Source organism: Schistocerca gregaria, chromosome 1, assembly GCF_023897955.1.
Source record: "Schistocerca gregaria isolate iqSchGreg1 chromosome 1, iqSchGreg1.2, whole genome shotgun sequence".
Lineage (NCBI taxonomy): Eukaryota > Metazoa > Arthropoda > Insecta > Orthoptera > Acrididae > Schistocerca > Schistocerca gregaria.
Window position 1 is genome coordinate 253,389,387 of NC_064920.1, and position 18,392 is coordinate 253,407,778.

Sequence of the window (18,392 nt, forward strand, 5' to 3'; positions counted from 1 at the left end):
TCATTTGGACACAACCAAAACTGTAAAATTTAGTGCATATCTGTCATTTCACATCCCAAACAAAATACAATATATATCAGTGCAATCAGGGAAGACTACAGAATTTAATAAAGTTAAGAAAAATTTAATTTTTTCATCATTCAAAATTACTATGTCCAAAACATTTGTTTATAGTTGTCCATTATCAGTATAATTAATTATAATTATTTATCAAAACTGGCATGCTACCTGCTGCTGCTGCTACTTGCATATTTAAAGAGACTGAACATATAAGGTTATCAGCCTCCTATTCACCCAGTAGTATGTAATTAATGTGCCTAGATGGAAATAGTACCTCTAGAGTAAATTCTATGTGCAAGTGTGGGAAACTTTCCTAAATATTTGTGTAGCATGTATCTGAGGCAGCACATAGTTGCCAGTATGGAATTCACCTAGTGGGATGTGGGAAACCATTTAAAAACCACATCCAGGTTTGTTAGCACATGAACCCTCACCACTATTTCATCAGGCAAATTCAAACTAGGGCCAGCATACTTTCCTATGTCCCGCAAGCAAGTGCTTTAACCTGCACTGTTATCTGGGCGGTTGGCTTGCTAGCTTTAACAGATAGTTTATTTGAGAATTAAAACTTTCTGACACAATGCAGTTGTATATGAATTCTGTATTCTGGAGACAGTATTTTGGTATTAATATTTCTGTGGTAAAAATAGTAAGGCCAAAACGAATTTAAGTCTCAAATTTCATAATGAGACAAACATATTTTTCTTTAGAGTATGTGATAGAGAACCATAGCACAGAATGTGCACATACAGATGTGAATCTACGTTATGGAGCCTGTCAGACCTTACAAACAGCCGAAAAAATGAAAGTGAATATACTGTATCAAAAGATGACACAGTGATTATATCTCCAGTTTTACTGTTACAAAAGAGCGAACACACTATACAGGCCTATGGCTGTGTATGTCATGAAACAAAGTAATTATCAAAGAAGATTTAAATTTGTGCTGGATATGCCTCTTCTATTAATATGTGAATGCACTTATTTCAAAAAACTTTGGAAAGTCAATTTGTGGAAGAGTACAGTATACTTAACAGGCTTTAATTTACTATTAGTTGTTGATTTCCTGCATCCCCACCCTTCTTTTCAAGAATTTTTGAAAGATTAATTAACAGAAAAGTGATAATAATAGAGAGATGATAATTTACTTTCAGTAGTTAATTTTTCTCTCAGCTGTTGTGTCCCAAAGTATACATATTGACTTTCTTTCTCTAATCCCTGGATAACTTTTTTTGTTTTTGACTGTTCCCTTCCTTAACTTCTGGTCTGGAAACTGGCATTTTCAGCATCTTCTGTGTGTGATTTTTTTTGTTTCCACATGATAAATAGAATTTTTTTTCTAACTGTTTGAAAACAGTATCTCTGACCATAATGGAAGATCATGTCTACTATTTCCCATGTGGAATAACAGGCTTGCATTAAACCAGTAAGTGCAAAGATAAAACTACACTGTAAAAGGCTTACACAAACTTGTTCCAGCACAGCCTGTTTCCATTAGAGCTAATGCACCTGTGATGCTTACCCAATTGTGAATGTGCTTTACAGTAACAGACATTTATTGTGCACTGTATCCATAGAAAACAACAGAGGAATGTGACCTCATTTCCTTACTGCATTCTGTAGATCGTTTGTAATAGCACAGAGTGTGCTGTAGAAAAGATCTTTCACAGTAAGACCCATGAACAAGTACTCATAGCTCTTAAGGTTCGCAAGTTGGAGCCCATGTTTACTGGACATTTTTTTCTTGTTTTGTTCCATACTACCACCTCTCAAAATGTGGTATAAGTAGTTTTGTTTAACACACAGTAGACACACATGAAAGCTCAATCGATACACCTCCTCACTTCCTAGCTATCAGAACTAACTCTCTCAGAGAAGGAGTGCAAGGGGGGGGGGGGGGGGGGGAGGGGGCAGGGTGAGAGGGACCCTTGTGTAATGAGGACAAGGGTATGTAATAATGCTGAACTTCATAATTGGATAGTATTAAGTGAGAGGGTGTTGCACCATTTGTGACAACAAAGAATGCCACTTGCTTTGTTCTTCAAAAGGTAAAAGACAAGAAACTGCCTAAATGGAGTGAATTCTTTTTGTGCCCCATGTTTATTACAGTATGTAAAATCTGAAGTATGTTACCATTTCTAACTCAAAATTTTTATGGTTTTCAAAGAAAGTGAAATTACTTTTTTTCTATTGTAGATGGTGATGGTCCACTGCACTATGGCGTGTGTTCAAATTTCTTGAGAGATGCTGAAGAAAATGACCAAATTTATTTATTTGTAAGAAGGTGAGTCATCCTCTTTTGTCATCCATAACATCATATTCTTTTAAGGAAAGATTTGTAATTTTTGTTGTTGCGGTCTTCAGTCGAGAGACTAGTTTGATGCAAGAGTACTTGATGGCTCAACACAAAAGTTTTGTCTCAAGTACAGATAGTGTTGAGGATCAGTGGACAAAGTTCAAAACCATCCGTACAATATGCGTTAGTTGAGTATGTGCCAAGCAAGATCATAAGAGATGGAAAAGAGCCACCGTGGTACAACAACCGAGTTAGAAAACTGCTGCGGAAGCAAAGGGAACTTCACAGCAAACATAAACATAGCCAAAGCCGTGCACACAAACAAAAATTATGCGAAGCGAAATGTAGTGTGAGGAGGGCTATGCAAGAGGCTTTCAATGAATTCCAAAGTAAAGTTCTATGTACTGACTTGGCAGAAAATCCTAAGAAATTTTGGACCTATGTCAAAGCGGTAGGTGGATCAAAACAAAATGTCCAGACACTCTGTGACCAAAATGGTACTGAAACAGAGGATGACAGACTAATGGCCGAAATACTAAATGTCTACTTCCAAAGCTGTTTCACAGAGGAAGACTGCACTGTGCTTCCTTCTCTAGATTGTCGCACAGTTGACAAAATGGTAGATATCGAAATAGACGACAGAGGGATAGAGAAACAATTAAAATCGCTCAAAAGAGGAAAGGCCGCTGGTCCTGATGGGATACCAGTTTGATTTTACACAGAGTACGCGAAGGAACTTGCCCCCCTTCTTGCAGTGGTGTACCGTAGGTCTCTAGAAGAGCGAAGCGTTCCAAAGGATTGGAAAAGGGCACAGGTCATCCCCGTTTTCAAGAAGGGACGTTGAACAGATGTGCAGAACTATAGACCTATATCTCTAACGTCGATCAGTTGTAGAATTTTGGAACACGTATTATGTTCGAGTATAATGTCTTTTCTGGAGACTAGAAATCTACTCTGTAGGAATCAGCATGGGTTTTGAAAAAGACGGTCATGTGAAACCCAGCTCGCGCTATTTGTCCACGAGACTCAGAGGGCCTTAGACACGGGTTCACAGGTAGATGCCACACAGTTCCCCACAGTCGTTTAATGAACAAAGTAAGAGCATATGGACTATCAGATCAATTGTGTGATTGGATTGGGGAGTTCCTAGATAACAGAATGCAGCATGTTATTCTCAATGGAGAGAAGTCTTCCGAAGTGAGTGATTTCAGGTGTGCCGCAGGGGAGTGTCATAGGACCGTTGCTATTCACAATATACATAAATGACCTGGTGGATGACATCGGAAGTTCACTGAGGCTTTTTGCAGATGATGCTGTGGTGTATCAAGAGGTTGCAACAATGGAAAATTGTACTGAAATGCAGGAGGATCTGCAGCGAATTGATGCATGGTGCACGGAATGGCAATTGAATCTCAATGTAGACAAGTGTAATGTGATGCGAATACATAGAAAGATAGGTCCCTTATCATTTAGCTACAAAATAGCAGGTCAGCAACTGGAAGCAGTTAATTCCATAAATTATCTGGGAGTATGCATTAGGAGTGATTTAAAATGGAATGATCATATAAAGTTGATCGTCGGTAAAGCAGATGCCAGACTGAGATTCATTGGAAGAATCCTAAGGAAATGCAATCCGACAACAAAGGAAGTAGGTTACAGTACGCTTGTTTGCCCACTGCTTGAATACTGCTCAGCAGTGTGGAATCCGCACCAGATAGGGTTGATAGAAGAGATAGAGAACATCCAACGGAGAGCAGCGCGCTTCGTTACAGGATCATTTAGTAATCGCGAAAGCGTTACGGAGATGATAGATAAACTCCAGTGGAAGACTCTGCAGGAGAGGCGCTCAGTAGCTCGGTACGGGCTTTTGTTAAAGCTCCGAGAACATACCTTCACTGAAGAGTCAAGCAGTATATTGCTCCCTCCTACGTATATCTCGCGAAGAGACCATGAGGATAAAATCAGAGAGATTAGAGCCCACACAGAAGCATACCGACAATCCTTCTTTCCACGTACAATACGAGACTGGAATAGAAGGGAGAACCGATAGAGGTACTCAGGGAACCCTCCGCCACACACCGTCAGGTGGCTTGCGGAGTATGGATGTAGATGTAGATGTAGAACTCTCCATGCTGCTCTATCCTGTGCAAGCTTCTTCATCTCCCAGTAACTACGGCAACCTACATCCTTCTGAATCTGCTTAGTGTATTCATCAATTTGTAATTAAGTACTTTTATTAACAGCAGTTCACCCCAAGAGGCATCAGACAATTCTGATAAACAGGATGTCCCCATTTGAGTCTATAAAATCCTCATCACAGGAGTCTATAAAATCCTCATCACAGGCAAAACACTGAGTGTTGCCATGCAAAAATGTCCAGAAAAAACTAAAAGAAGTATTAAAAACCAGATTCTAAATAATTTGTCGACCAGTAGTTGTTACTTACGCTCATCAAAAAAAGTTAGCACATTTCCAAGTTACCCAGCCATAGTCACTACGGATGTTCCTGTTGTGTTTATGTAGGAGTGTGACTGTGTACATAATGTGAACTCGTTCAACATTGCCACTCTGCCTCATCAGGGGCCATGCAGTCATGGCTTGTAAACAAACACAGTTCTTGTGAATGCACAGTCATCTGTTGGCCTCATAATGTAGCACATTGCCTTGGAACGGGCTCTCCATGGCAGACCATATCAAAATCATCACATTAATGGGACAAAACAGGAGACAAGTTGACATTGTGAATATTGTTAACATTAAGCCAAGTGTTGACTCCAGACTGTAGAAAAAGTTCCAGGAAACACATTCAGTAGCAGATCAACATTTTGAAACCTGTGCATGCAAAACTGCAGCAGCTCAGGACCAGCATGTAATACTTGTATGGAGACCCCTTCAAAGACTGTGACTACCCTGTGCTCTGAGCTTTGAGAAGCAACAGGGATTACTGCAAGTGTCCAAACTGTGCACAACAGACTTCATGATGGGACGTGTACAGCCCAAGACCTCTCAGGGCTCCGCCACTATGCCTACGTCACAGGGGTGCTTCTGTAAGATGGGCTAGAGCACATAAATATTTTACACAAGACCAATGGACCAAAACACTGCTCACAGATGAAGTACAAAGAGGCTTGAAACCTGACAACAACTCTGTTCACATAAGAAAGCAAATAGGGGAATGCAGTTATCCGTCAATGGCTGTGGAATGTTACCAAGAATCCAGTGGTTCAGTCATATTTTGTGCAGGGATCATATATGGTTGCCACACACCACTTGTTCCAATTGAAGGCATTGTGACTGCTGCAGTGTCTGAAAACCACATTCTCTGGCTCTTAATGAGGTTGGGTTGATTTGATGAAGAGAGCAAGCAGCGAGGTCATCAGTCTCATTGGATTAGGGAAGGAAGTCGGCCATGCCCTTTCATAGGAACCATTCCAGCATTTGCCTGAAGTGATTCAGGGAAATCATGGAAAACCTAAATCAGGATGGCCGGAGGCGTGATTGAACTGCCGTCCTTCTGAATGCAAGTTCAGTGTCCTAACCACTGCGCCATCTTGCTCAGTGACCCTTAGTGGTTTTGCAGAGGCTATAGGGGAAGGGTTCACTCTACAAGGTGATAACTTCTGACCTCATCATGCTCACAGTATGTGTTGGCATCTGACAGAATGTGGGATCCAAAGAGGGCCACTGTGCTCATTGGATATGAATTGCATGGATCATGCATAGTGCTTGCTCAAAAAGAGCTATTTCCATGCATCAGCATCCTCCATTAATGACTGAAGCTCTCAGGAATACTACCATTGAGGAGGGGGGAAATATATCTCAAGAGGCCTGCAACGAGTTGGTACTGAGAATGCCCAATCACATTCAAGAGTGCCTGAGGGTTCATTGAGGACCTACACGTTACTGAATACACTATTGTATGTTTTCAATGTTGTGTAATGTTGCAATATTTTTGTTTTTTAGAATAATGTTTCTTTTTCATTTCATATTCAGTTCAAAGAGAACATATAATGTAGTTTCCTTTGCATGATATTCTATGTTATCAAAAAATTCAGTATAAGACATCTATCTCATTTCAAGATATGAGAACCAATTATATGCTTAACTTTTTTGGTGGGTTCACAGAGCACTGAAAGACCTAAGTTGAAATAAGGCCCAGGGAGTAGACAACATTCCCTTAGAACTACTGATAGCCTTGGGAGAGCCAGCCCTAACAAAACTCTACCATCTGGTGAGCAAGATGTATGAGACAGGCGAAATACCCTCAGACTTCAAGAAGAATATAATAATTCCAATCACAAAGAAAGCAGGTGTTGACAGATGTGAAAATTACCAAACTATCAGTTTAATAAGCCACAGCTGCAAAATACTAACACGAATTCTTTACAGACAAATGGAAAAACTGTTAGAAACCGACCTTGGGGAAGATCAGTTTGGATTCAGTAGAAACGTTGGAACGCGTGATGCAATACTGACCATAATAATTCTCTTAGAAGATGGCTTAAGGAAAGACAGACTTACGTTTCCAGCATTTGTAGATTTAGAGAAATCTTTTTCCAGTGTTGACGAGAATACCCTCTTTCAGATTCTGAAGGTGGAAGGGGTAAAATACATTGAGCAAAACACTATTTACAATTTATACAGAAACCAGATGGCAGTATCAGAGTCGAGGGACATGAAAGGGAAGCAGTGTTTGGGAAGGGAGGGAGACAGGGTTGTAGCCTATCCCCCATGTTATTCAATCTGCATATTGAGCAAGCAGTAAAGGAAACAAAAGAAAAATTTGGAGTAGGAATTAAAATCCATGGAGAAGAAATGAAACCTTTGAGGTTCGCTGATGACATTGTAATTCCGTCAGACACAGCAAAGGACCTGGAAGAGCAGCTGAACCGAATTGACAGTGTCTTGAAAGAAGGATCTAAGATGAACATCAACAAAATCAAAACGAGAATAATGGAATGTAGTTGAATTAAATAGGGTGGTGCTAAGGGTATTAGATTAGCAAATGAGATGCTTAAAGTAGTAAATGAGTTTTGCTATTTGGGGAGTAAGAGGATATAAAATGTAGACTGGCAATGGCAAGGAAAGCGTTTATGAAGAAGAGAAATTTGTTAACATCGAGTTTAGATTTAAGTGTCAGGAAGTCTTTTCTCAAAGTATTTGTATGGAGTGTAGCCATGTATGGAAGTGAAACGTGAATGATAAATAGTTTAGACAAAAAGAGAATAGAAGCTTTTGAAATGTGGTGCTACAGAAGAACGCTGAAGAATGTATGCGTAGATCACATAACTGATGAGGAGGTATTGAATAGAATTGGGGAGAAGAGAAATTTGTGGCACAACTTGACTAGAAAAAGGGATCGGTTGGTAGGACATATTCTGAGGCATCAAGGGATCACCAGTTTAGTATTGGAGGGCAGCATAGAGGGTAAAAATCGTAGAGGGATTCCAAGAGATGAATACACTAAGCAGATTCAGAAAGATGCTCCCTGCCGCTGTTGGATAAGCAGCTGCCAGCAGCAAGTCGTTTACTTTTAGCTCACTTATTTGTTACATAGTTTAATTCTTAATTTCTTTGTGTGTTTTTGGGTACTTGCATTGTTTAATTCATAAATTTCGGGTGTGTTATAATATTTGAGAGTTGTAGCATTGTGTTTTAGTACCTGAATAGTGTAAAAACATGTAGCCTCCTTCTGCCGCCGAGCAGTGTGTCAGCAGTGCGCAAGTAGCAGCATTACTGCATTTACTAGGCAGTCTTGTATTTTAATAACCATTTAAATTTTGTGTCGAATTGTTTGTACTCTCTATATATTAGTTCAGACATTCTTTGTACAATGGTATTTAGCATGGATAGGGACTGTGGCATGTTCGGATGCGGGCTGAGTTCGCATCCCTTCGCTCCCAGCTTCAGGCAGTGTTGGCTTCGGTCACACAGCTTCAGGCTGTTGCCAATGGGCATCACTGTGGGGGTCCGGATGGGGTTTGTTGGGGACCGCCAGCTCGTCCCACGCATCCCCCGATCGGACTACGGCTGTGGCTGCCCAGGATACTGCCCACATTGAGGCTGACCCCTCACCCGTGGCAGAGTGGGAGGTCATCTACAAGTGTGGCAAGGGGCGAAAGACATTCCACAGGGCTTGGCAGGGGGTGAAAGACATTCCAGAGGGCTGAACGGAAGTTTGTCTGATGAACTGGTTTCAGGCTCTGTTACCGGCTGATACTGATCTTCAGCCGGACATGGCTGCTTCTCCAGTTCTAGAGTTTGCCCCTCAGTCTGCAAAATCCGGATGGTCACAGAGGGTGAGCTTACTGGTAGTTGGAAGCTCTAACATCAGGCACGTAATGGGGCCCCTCAGGGATATGGTAGCAAGAGAGGGGAAGAAAACCAATGTGCACTCCATGTGCATACTGGGGGGAGTCATTCCAGATGTGGAAAGGGTCCTTCCGGATGCCATGAATGGTACAGGGTGCACCCATCTGCAGGCAGTCGCTCATGTTGGCACCAGTGATGTGTGTCGCTATGGATTGGAAGAAATCCTCTCTGTCTTCCGGCGGCTATCTCATTTGCTGAAGACTGCCTGTCTCGCTAGCAGGATGAAAGCAGAGCTCACCGTCTGCAGCATTGTCGACAGGACTGACTGCGGACCTTTGCTACAGAGCCGAGTGGAGGGTCTGAATCAGAAGCTGAGACGGTTCTGCGACCATGTGTGCTGCAGATTCCTCGACTTGCGCCATAGGGTGGTGAGGTTTATGGTTCCGCTGCATAGGTCAGGAGTCCACTAGACACAGCAGGCAGCTACACAAGTAGCAGTGGTTGTGTGGCGTGGACTGGGCGGTTTTTTAGGTTAGATGGCCTTGAGCAAGTACAGAAAGGGCAACAGCCTCAAAGGGTGTGGGGCAAAGTCAGGACATGCGGGGACCAAGCAGCAATAGGTATTGTAATTATAAACAGTTGAAGCTGCATTGGTAAAGTACCGGAACTTCAAGTGCTGATACAAAGCACTGAAGCTAAATCGATATAGGTACGGAAAGAGATAAATTCTGCCAAAATTTTTACAAAGGCACAGACGGTGTTTAGAAAGGATAGAGTGCATGCAACCAGTGGTGGCGTGTTTGTCGCTCTTAGTAGTAGTTAATCCTGTAGTGAAGTAGAAGTGGATAGTTCCTGTGAATTACTATGGGTGGAGGTTACACTCAACAACCGAGCTAGGTTAATAATTGGCTCCTTTTACTGACCTCCTGACTAAGAAGCAGCAGTGGCAGAACAACTGCGAGAAAATCTGGAATACATTTCACCTACATTTTCTCAGCATGTTATAGTCTTAGGTGGAGATTTCAATTTACCAGACATAGACTGGAACACTCAGATATTTAGGACGGGTGGTGGGGACAGAGCATCGAGTGACATTATACTGAGTGCACTATCCGAAAATTACCTCCAGCAATTAAACAGAGAACCGACTCGTGGAGATAACATCTTGGACCTACTGATAACAAACAGACCCAAACTTTTCAACTCTGTAAGTGCAGAACAGGGAATCAGTGATCATAACGCCATTGCAGCATCCCTGAATATGGAAGTAAATAGGAATATAAAAAAGGGAGGAAGGTTTATCTGTTTAGCAAGAGTAATAGAAGGCGGCGGATTTCAGACTACCTAACAGATAAAAATGAAAATTTCTGTTCCGACACTGACAATGTTGAGTCTTTATGGAAAAAGTTCAAGGCAATCGTAAAATGCTGCCGAGTAAAACTGTGAGAGATGGGAAAAACCCACCGTGGTTCAACAACAAAGTTAGGAAATTACTGCGAAAGCAAAGAGAGCTTCACTGCAAGTTTAAATGCAGCCAGAACCTCTCAGACAAACAGAAGCTAAACAATGTCAAAGTTAGCGTAAGGAGGGCTATGCCTGAAGTATTCAGTGAATTTGAAAGTAAAATTCTATGTACCGACTTGACAGATAATCCTAGGAAGTTCTGGTCTTACGTTAAATCAGTAAGTGGCTCGAAACAGCGTATACAGGCACTCTGGGATGGTGATGGCATTGAAACAGAGGATGACACGCGTAGAGGATGAACGCGTAAAGCTGAAATACTAAACACCTTTTTCCAAAGCTGTTTCACAGAGGAAGGCCGCGCTGCAGTTCCTTCTCTAAATCCTCACACAAACGAAAAAATGGCTGACATCGAAATAAGTGTCCAGGGAATAGAAAATCACTCAACAGAGGAAAGTCCACTGGATCTGACGGGATACCAATTCAATACTATACATAGTACGTGACAGAACTTGCCCCCCTTCTTACAGCCGTGTACCCCAAGTGTCTAGAGGAATGGAAGGTTCCAGATGGTTGGAAAAGAGCACAGGTAGTCCCAGTCTTCAAGAAGGGTTGTCGAGCAGATGCGAAAAACTATAGACCTACGTCGCTGACATCGATTTGTTTTAGAATTTTAGAACATGTTTTTTGCTCGCGTATCATGTCATTTCTGGAAACCCAGAAACTACTCTGTAGGAACCAACATAGATTCCAGAAACAGGTATCGTCTGAGACCCAACTCGCATTATTTGTTCTTGAGACCCAGAAAATATTAGATACAGGCTCCCAGGCAGATGCCATTTTCCTTGACTTCCGGAAGGTGTTCAATACAGTTCCGCACTTTCACCTGATAAACAAAGTAAGAGCCTACGGAGTATCAGACCAGATGTGTGGCTTGATTGAAGAGTTAAAGTAACCTCTGGCGTGCTACAGGGGAATGTTATGGGACCGTTGCTTTTCACAATATATATATATAAATGACCTAGTAGATAGTGTTGGAAGTTCCATGTGGATTTCGCGGATGATGCTGTAGTATACAGAGAAGTTGTAGCTTTAGAAAATTGCAGTGAAATGCAGGAAGATCTGCAGTGGATAGGCACATGGTGCAGGGAGTGGCAACTGACCCTTAACATAGACACATGTAATGTATTGTGAATACGTAGAAAGAAGGATCCTTTATTGTATGATTATATGATAGCAGAACAAACGCTGGTAGCAGTTACTTTTGTAAAATATGTGGGAGTATGCATGTGCAGAACGATTTGAAGTGGAATGATCATATAAAATTAATTGATGGTAAGGCGGGTACCAAGTTGAGATTAATTGGGAGAGTCCTTAGAAGATGTAGTCCATCAACAAAGGATGTGGCTTACAAAACACTCGTTTGACCTATACTTGAGAATTGCTCATCAGTGTGGGATCCATACCAGGTCGGGTTGACAGACGAGATAGAGAAAATCCAAAGAAGAGCTGTGCGTTTCGTCACATGGTTATTTGGTAAGCTTGATAGCGTTACGGAGATGTTTTGTAAACTCAAGTGGCAGACTCTGCAAGAGAGGCACTCTGCATCGCGGTGTAGCTTGCTGTCCAGGTTTCGAGAGGGTGCGTTTCTGGATAAGGTATTGAATATATTGCTTCCCCCTACTTATACGTTCAGAGGAGATCACAAATGTAAAATCAGAGAGATTCGAGTGCGCACGGATGATTTCCAGCAGTTGTTCTTCCCGCGAACCATATGCGACTGGAACAGGAAAGGAAGGTAATGACAGTGGCATGTAAAGTGCCCTCCGCCACACACCATTGGGTGGCTTGCGGATTATAGATGTAGATGTAGATGTAGATGTAGGCTGCAGTAGGTACTGGGAGATGAAGAAGCTTGCACAGGATACAGTAGCATGGAGAGCTGCATAAAACCAGTCTCTGGACTGAAGACCACGACAACGACATATATGGTGATGGCATGACTTGGTAAATACAAATAATTTAAGAACAGAGGTAGCACCTCATTAATTAGCAGAGGCATTGACTTGTTGACAGGAATGTAAACAAGACTGAAAACTTTGCCAGCTTTTGGCTGAATTCGTTTTGAGCTACAGTACACATATATACATATGCACACACTTGCATGCCCCTGTATAGAGCTACATTGTACCAGCTAACTACAGTGTGCTTGAATTACAGTTTGCAGCTTCAGGGGGATGAGATCTTGTGTCAGGTGGAGTGGGCAACAGGAGAAAGGAAGTGGGAAGTAGTGGGAGGGAGGTTTGGGGAGAAGTGGTTGATGCTGTTGCCGCCCTACCACACATCACCCACCCTTTCGCAACCCTCTCTTGCTTCTTTCAGGCTTTTATCCAATTATCATTATTCCTTCATGGAACACATTTGATATTTCATTTAAGTTTTAATGTAATCATTTTATGGTTTATATGTATATAACATTAATATGGAAAGGAAAGGTTGGTAGATACTCAGTACATGGAGGAGGCACTGAATCATAAACAATCACAGTGAAAAACAATTTAAGATTTCGGAAAAATAGTCCTTCATTGTAAATTGCAGCAAATCATTGTATGCTCTTTCTGTTTCATTTAAGTGAAATTCTCTTCCTTTTCAGTGCACCCAACTTCTACCTTCCTACGGACGTCAAACGACCAGTTATAATGGTGGGTCCTGGCACAGGAATTGCACCTTTCAGGGGATTCTGGCAGCACCGGATGGCCCAGTTACAAGCTTCACAACAAGGTTTCTGTGAAACTACTGACATTCTTGAACTAACACCAGGAGTAGAAGTTAAGTGTTCTGACAAAAGATGAGAATCAGCTCTACAGATCCTTTTTGTTTTTAGGCACTGATGGTTTTGGCAAAATGTGGTTGTTCTTTGGTTGCCGACAACGAGCTCTTGATCTGTATCATGACGAAAAAGCAGCAATGCTGGAAGAAAAAGTGTTGGACAAAGTATTCCTTGCCCTTTCTCGTGAAGCTGATATACCTAAGGTAAAGCATTAATCAAGAAATAATAGCATAATTCGCTGTAGATCAAATTGGAAACGCTGATGGAAACTGATTATTTTCTGTAGCAGAACTACATCTATATCTCCATGGATACTCTGCAAATCACACCTAAATGTTGGCATAGTGATCATTGAACCATCTCCACAATAATTATTTATTATTCCACTATCGAACAGAGCGCGGAATAAACGAACACCTATACCTTTCCATGGAAGCTCAGATTTTTCTTATTTTATTGTGATGATGGTTTCTTCCTACTTAGATGGGTTTCAACAAAATATTTTCGCATCCCAAAAGTTAGTGATTGAAATTTCATGAGAAGATTCTGCCGCAGCAAAAGACGCCTTTGCTTTAATGGTGTCCATCCCAAATCCTGTATCATGTCCAAGATACTCTCTCTCTCTCTCTCTCTCTCTCTCTCTCTCTCTCTCTCTCTCTCTCTCTCTCTCTCTCTCTCTCCTATTTTGCGATAATACAAAATGTGCTGCTCTTCTTTGAACTTTCTCAATGTACACCATTAATCCTATGTGGTAAGGATAGCAGACTTTGCAGCAATACTCCAAAGAAAATGAACAAATGTGGTGTAGGCAGTCTCTTTAGTAGATCTCTTACATTTTCTAAGTGTTCTGCTGATAAAACACAGTCTTTGTTGTGCCTTACCTGCAGCATGTTCTATGTATTCTTTCCCATTTTCATTGTTTATAATTGTTGTAATTCCTAGGTATTTAGTGGAACTTTTGGCCGTTAGATTAGACTGATTTATCATGTAACTGAAGTTTAACGGATTCCTTTTAGCACTTATATTGATGACCTCATGCTTTTCTTTATTTAGGGTCCACTACCAATTTCTGCACCATTCAGATATCTTTTAGAGATCACTTTGCAATTTGTTTGATCTCCTGATAAGTATACTAAATGATAAATGACAGCATCATCTGCAAAAAACATAAGACAGCTGCTCAGATTGTCTCCCAAATCATTTATATAGATAAAGAACAGCAGAGAGCCTAGCTTGGTGAACGCCAGAAATCACTTCTGCTTTACTCGATGACTTTACGTCAGTTACTATGAACTGTGACCCTCTAAAAGGGGGAAATCACAAATCCAGTCACATAACCAAGATTATTTTCCATAAGCATACAATTTCACTACACGCCGCTTGTGCGGTACAGTGTCAAAAGCCCTTTGGAAATCTAGAAATACGGAATCAATTTGAAACCCATTGTCAATAACACTCAACACTTTGTGTGTGCAAAGAGCTACTTGTGTTTAACAAGAACAATGTTTCCTAAATCCGTGTTTTCTGTGTGTCAATAGACCATTCTCTTCAAGGTAATTCATAATGTTTAAATACAATGTGTGTTGCAAAGTCCTGCTGCATATTGACATTAATGATATGGGTCTGTAATTTAGCGGATTCCTCCAAATATTGGTGTGACCTGTGCAACTTTCCAGTCTTTAGGTACAGATCTTCCATTGAGCAAGTGGTTGTGTATGAGTGTTAAGTATGGAGCTATTGCATCAGCTTACTCTGAAAGGAACCTAATTGGTATACAATCTGGATCAGAAGACTTGTTTTATTAAGTGATCTTAAGTTGCTTCACTACTCCAAGGATATCTACTTCTAATTTACTCATGCTGGCAGCTGTTTGTAATTTGAATCCTGGAATATTTACTTTGTCTCCTTTGGTGAAGGGATTTTGAAAGGCTGTGTTTAGTAACTCCACTTTCGTGGCACTCTGTCGATAGTATTTAGATTGCTATTGACCAGAGAAGGTATTGACTGTGTCTTGCTGGTAGCATTCTTCATATATGACCAGAAGTTCTCTGGATTTTGTGCCAGGTTTTGAGATAAAATGCCAAAATAAGAACAACTGAAACTGGCTGTTAAACACACCTTTCTTTATTATTTTTGTTGTGCCCTACTGAAGAGAACATTTGTTCTTGTTCAGCAATTTACTCTTCTTTTTGTCCCAGTACCTCTCTGTTGCTTCATTTTCTTTCTTTTTACATTCTTCTGCCCACTCTGAATTCTGTTGGGTAATCTTCTTAGGTCTTTGTGAATTAATGTTATAAATTTCATTTTATCTTGAAAAGTTTCTCTGTTAGCTTCCATTTTTGCCAGTTGTCCGCCCTGTATAGGTAACCATAGAACTGCATTCACTATTTCCTGATTATATCTATGATCTTTTGCTGTGTCTTGATTGATCTGTGATTTATTTTTCATCCGATTTCTATTTTGTCCTGAGATTTGTGTGAGAATTATCCTGTCATGTTTTTCAATGATTTTTATTTGAGTGTTCCCATCAATTAACAAATGCATCTAAAGCTTCTGCTTTAATGACTTTGTTACAATGTCATAATTTTCCATTTTTTGGTATAGATTTTTTGTTGTATCTGTTCCAGATGAGTCTGTATGCTCTTATTTAGTACTTAAAAATTTCTCTGCTTGAAAGATTTTGCTAAAATTGTTAATTACATGTTGGCTGTTGAATCTTGATCTGGCCCCTTACATGCAGTGTATTTGCACCCCAGATTTTCCTTCTATTTGGTCAAGATTCTCTACCGATTGGATTGCTTCTGGTCTGTTATGATTACAATCTGTTTATTTTTTTGTAGTTGGAGAATGGTTTTACAGTGTGATGCACTTCAATTGATTTAGCTTTTAACATTTAAGCACCAAGGACATTGCTTAAGAACAAAAGTTGTTGATATAAATGAAAATTCACTTAACTATGAGAATGACTCAGTATCCAGCAGCAGAAAGATGTTGTGCAATATAATGTATAAGTTTTGGGTCCTTAAATGACACAGCTTGGAATCAATTGTTTTTCTACTAAAAATCATTGTTTATGTATTTTTCATGTTGCATCACAATTGCTTTCACAATATCCAGAAATAACATTGAAACATAAGAATTGCAGTCTACATTACACATTTCCAATAAGCTTCAAAAACGTATGAACAAGCCCAGAAACAACCTGAACAAGTCGAAACCAAACTAACGCAATTGGTGTCAAAGAGATATAATATAAGACATGTAATTGTTCTAGAACATTCCCAACATACCACAAATCAAAATAATAGTAAGATATTTTCCATTTTTCAGACTATACACCAGGCTTAGTTTATAGAATGTCTCTTAAAGATATGTATTTTCGTGGTGATTTTAGTAATGATATCTAATAACAAAGGTTATAAAATTTGCAAATATAAAAATGTGAGAACTTCCAGTTATGTTGCAATACCAATTACATATAAATAGTGAAGTGAATAAAAACATAAATAGAAACATATTTATGTCTACATTTAAAACTGAATATTAAAAATAATGTAAATTTTTTTCAGAGTGTTTGCTGTTAATTATTTGCCAACTACTTTTCATAATGTAAGGTTGAAGTATGAGAACATATTGCCACAGAAGCAGAAAATCATATGTGCAGAAATATTACATCCAATGACCAGAAAACTCTGTGGACATCCACAGTTGTAGGCTACATAATTTACAAATAATAATTTATTCAAATTTGGACAAAATTTGGATAATGCCTTAGCTTTCTGTAAACGAGGAAAAGATTTGATAGGACTGATTCATTATAACAATTCAGAGATTTTCTGCATGTGATCTTTTCATAGTACTGTTTGATATTCTCCAATTAACTTGTCTGTTTGTTTTTCCATCTGTTAAACAAATACTAACAAAGAGATAGAGGGGCTGGCCAGTAGCTGCCATCCATTCCACATCAAACGCTCCCTTCCCTACAGCCTAGGTATTCGTGGCAAACGTATCTGCTCCGGTGACGAATCCCTCAACAATTACACCAATAACCTGACCAGTGCTTTCCTCTCCCGCAACTATCCTACAGACCTTGTCCACAAACAGATCTCCTGAGCAATAGATTCCTCCCCGTCCAACAACAATGTTCCTACCCTCAGACCACACAGAAGCATCCCCCTTGTCACCCAATATTATCTTGGCCTCGAATACATCAATAAATTACTGTGCCAGGGATATGACTTTCTCAAGTCAACCCCTGAAATGAGATCATCCCTTGACAAAATTCTCCCCACACCACCCAGAGTTGCCTTTCGTCGCCCCCCCTAGCCTCCATAACATCCTTGTTAAACCCTACAATATTCCCAGACTACCTTCTCTACCCAGCGGTTCCTACCCCTGTAACCGACCCCGCTGCAAAACCTGCCCCATGCATCCCCTCACAACCACCTACTCCAGCCCCGCTACTGGTAAAACATACACAATTCAAGGCAGGGCCACGTGTGAAACCACACATGTCATTTATCAGCTGACATGCCTGCACTGCACAGCCTTTTACATTGGTATGACAACAACTAAACTGGCTGAGCGCATGAACGGACACAGACGAACTGTTCGCCTAGGAGATGTCCAATACCCAGTAGGAGCATGCCCTCCAGCATAATTCTAGGGACCTAGGAACCTGCTACACCGTATGTGCCATTTGGATTCTCCCACCCAACACCAGTCCCTCTGAACTGTGGAGATGGGAACTTGCACTCCAACACATCCTTTCATCCCGCCATCCCCCTGGACTGAACCTACGTTAACCAACCTCACTCCCATTTACTCTTCAGTCTTCTCCTCTTTCCCTTTCCTCTTTAGCCATTCATGCATCTTTTCATCCTACATCTTTATACTATATACCTCTTTACTTCTGTGTGCATCCTCTTTGGTTTGAAGCTGCCACAGTACCTACAGTAGAATATCTTTGACTTCCCTCTGACAACCATGCCTCCATCCTTGCTACCCTCCCTGTTTTCCTTTCCCTGTTGCTTCATAACCTGGGTTGTGAGTAACTAAATCCACTTTCCTTTCTTCCCTTTCTTTCCCCTCTATCCTCCCTGATTTACTCCAAAAGCTAGGAACTTAAATTTTCGGTTGTTTTTTGTGTATCTATCGACTGTACTGAGCTGAGGTAAGTACTGGCCAGCCCCTCTATCTCTTTGTTAGTATTTGTTTCACACATTTATATAAGATTTTCCATTAATTATTTCCATCTGTTAAGTTAGAGAGGATTTTATAGCCACTTCTGTAATTGCTTATATGTGATTTGTCTTCTTTCTCATTAAGTGGCCAAATTAATGCACATTTCCATCTGTGAGGATTTTCTCATTATACTAACTGTTCTGTAATATTTCTTTAAGCTAGTTTGCTGCCAGTAATTCTGGAATTATT

General features: G+C 40.5%; 1 protein-coding gene across 2 annotated transcripts in view; it reads left to right on the forward strand.

Annotated features, from left to right (window-relative positions):
- Positions 1-18,392, forward strand: part of LOC126339265 (nitric oxide synthase, salivary gland) — a 1,479,392-nt gene that overhangs the window by 1,444,686 nt on the left and 16,314 nt on the right. For both annotated transcript variants that reach the window (XM_050001617.1, XM_050001616.1), the window contains exons 21-23: positions 2,257-2,344; positions 12,783-12,910; positions 13,014-13,162. In XM_050001617.1, the coding sequence (XP_049857574.1) occupies positions 2,257-2,344; positions 12,783-12,910; positions 13,014-13,162 (365 nt within the window). The remainder of the gene's footprint in view (positions 1-2,256; positions 2,345-12,782; positions 12,911-13,013; positions 13,163-18,392) is intronic.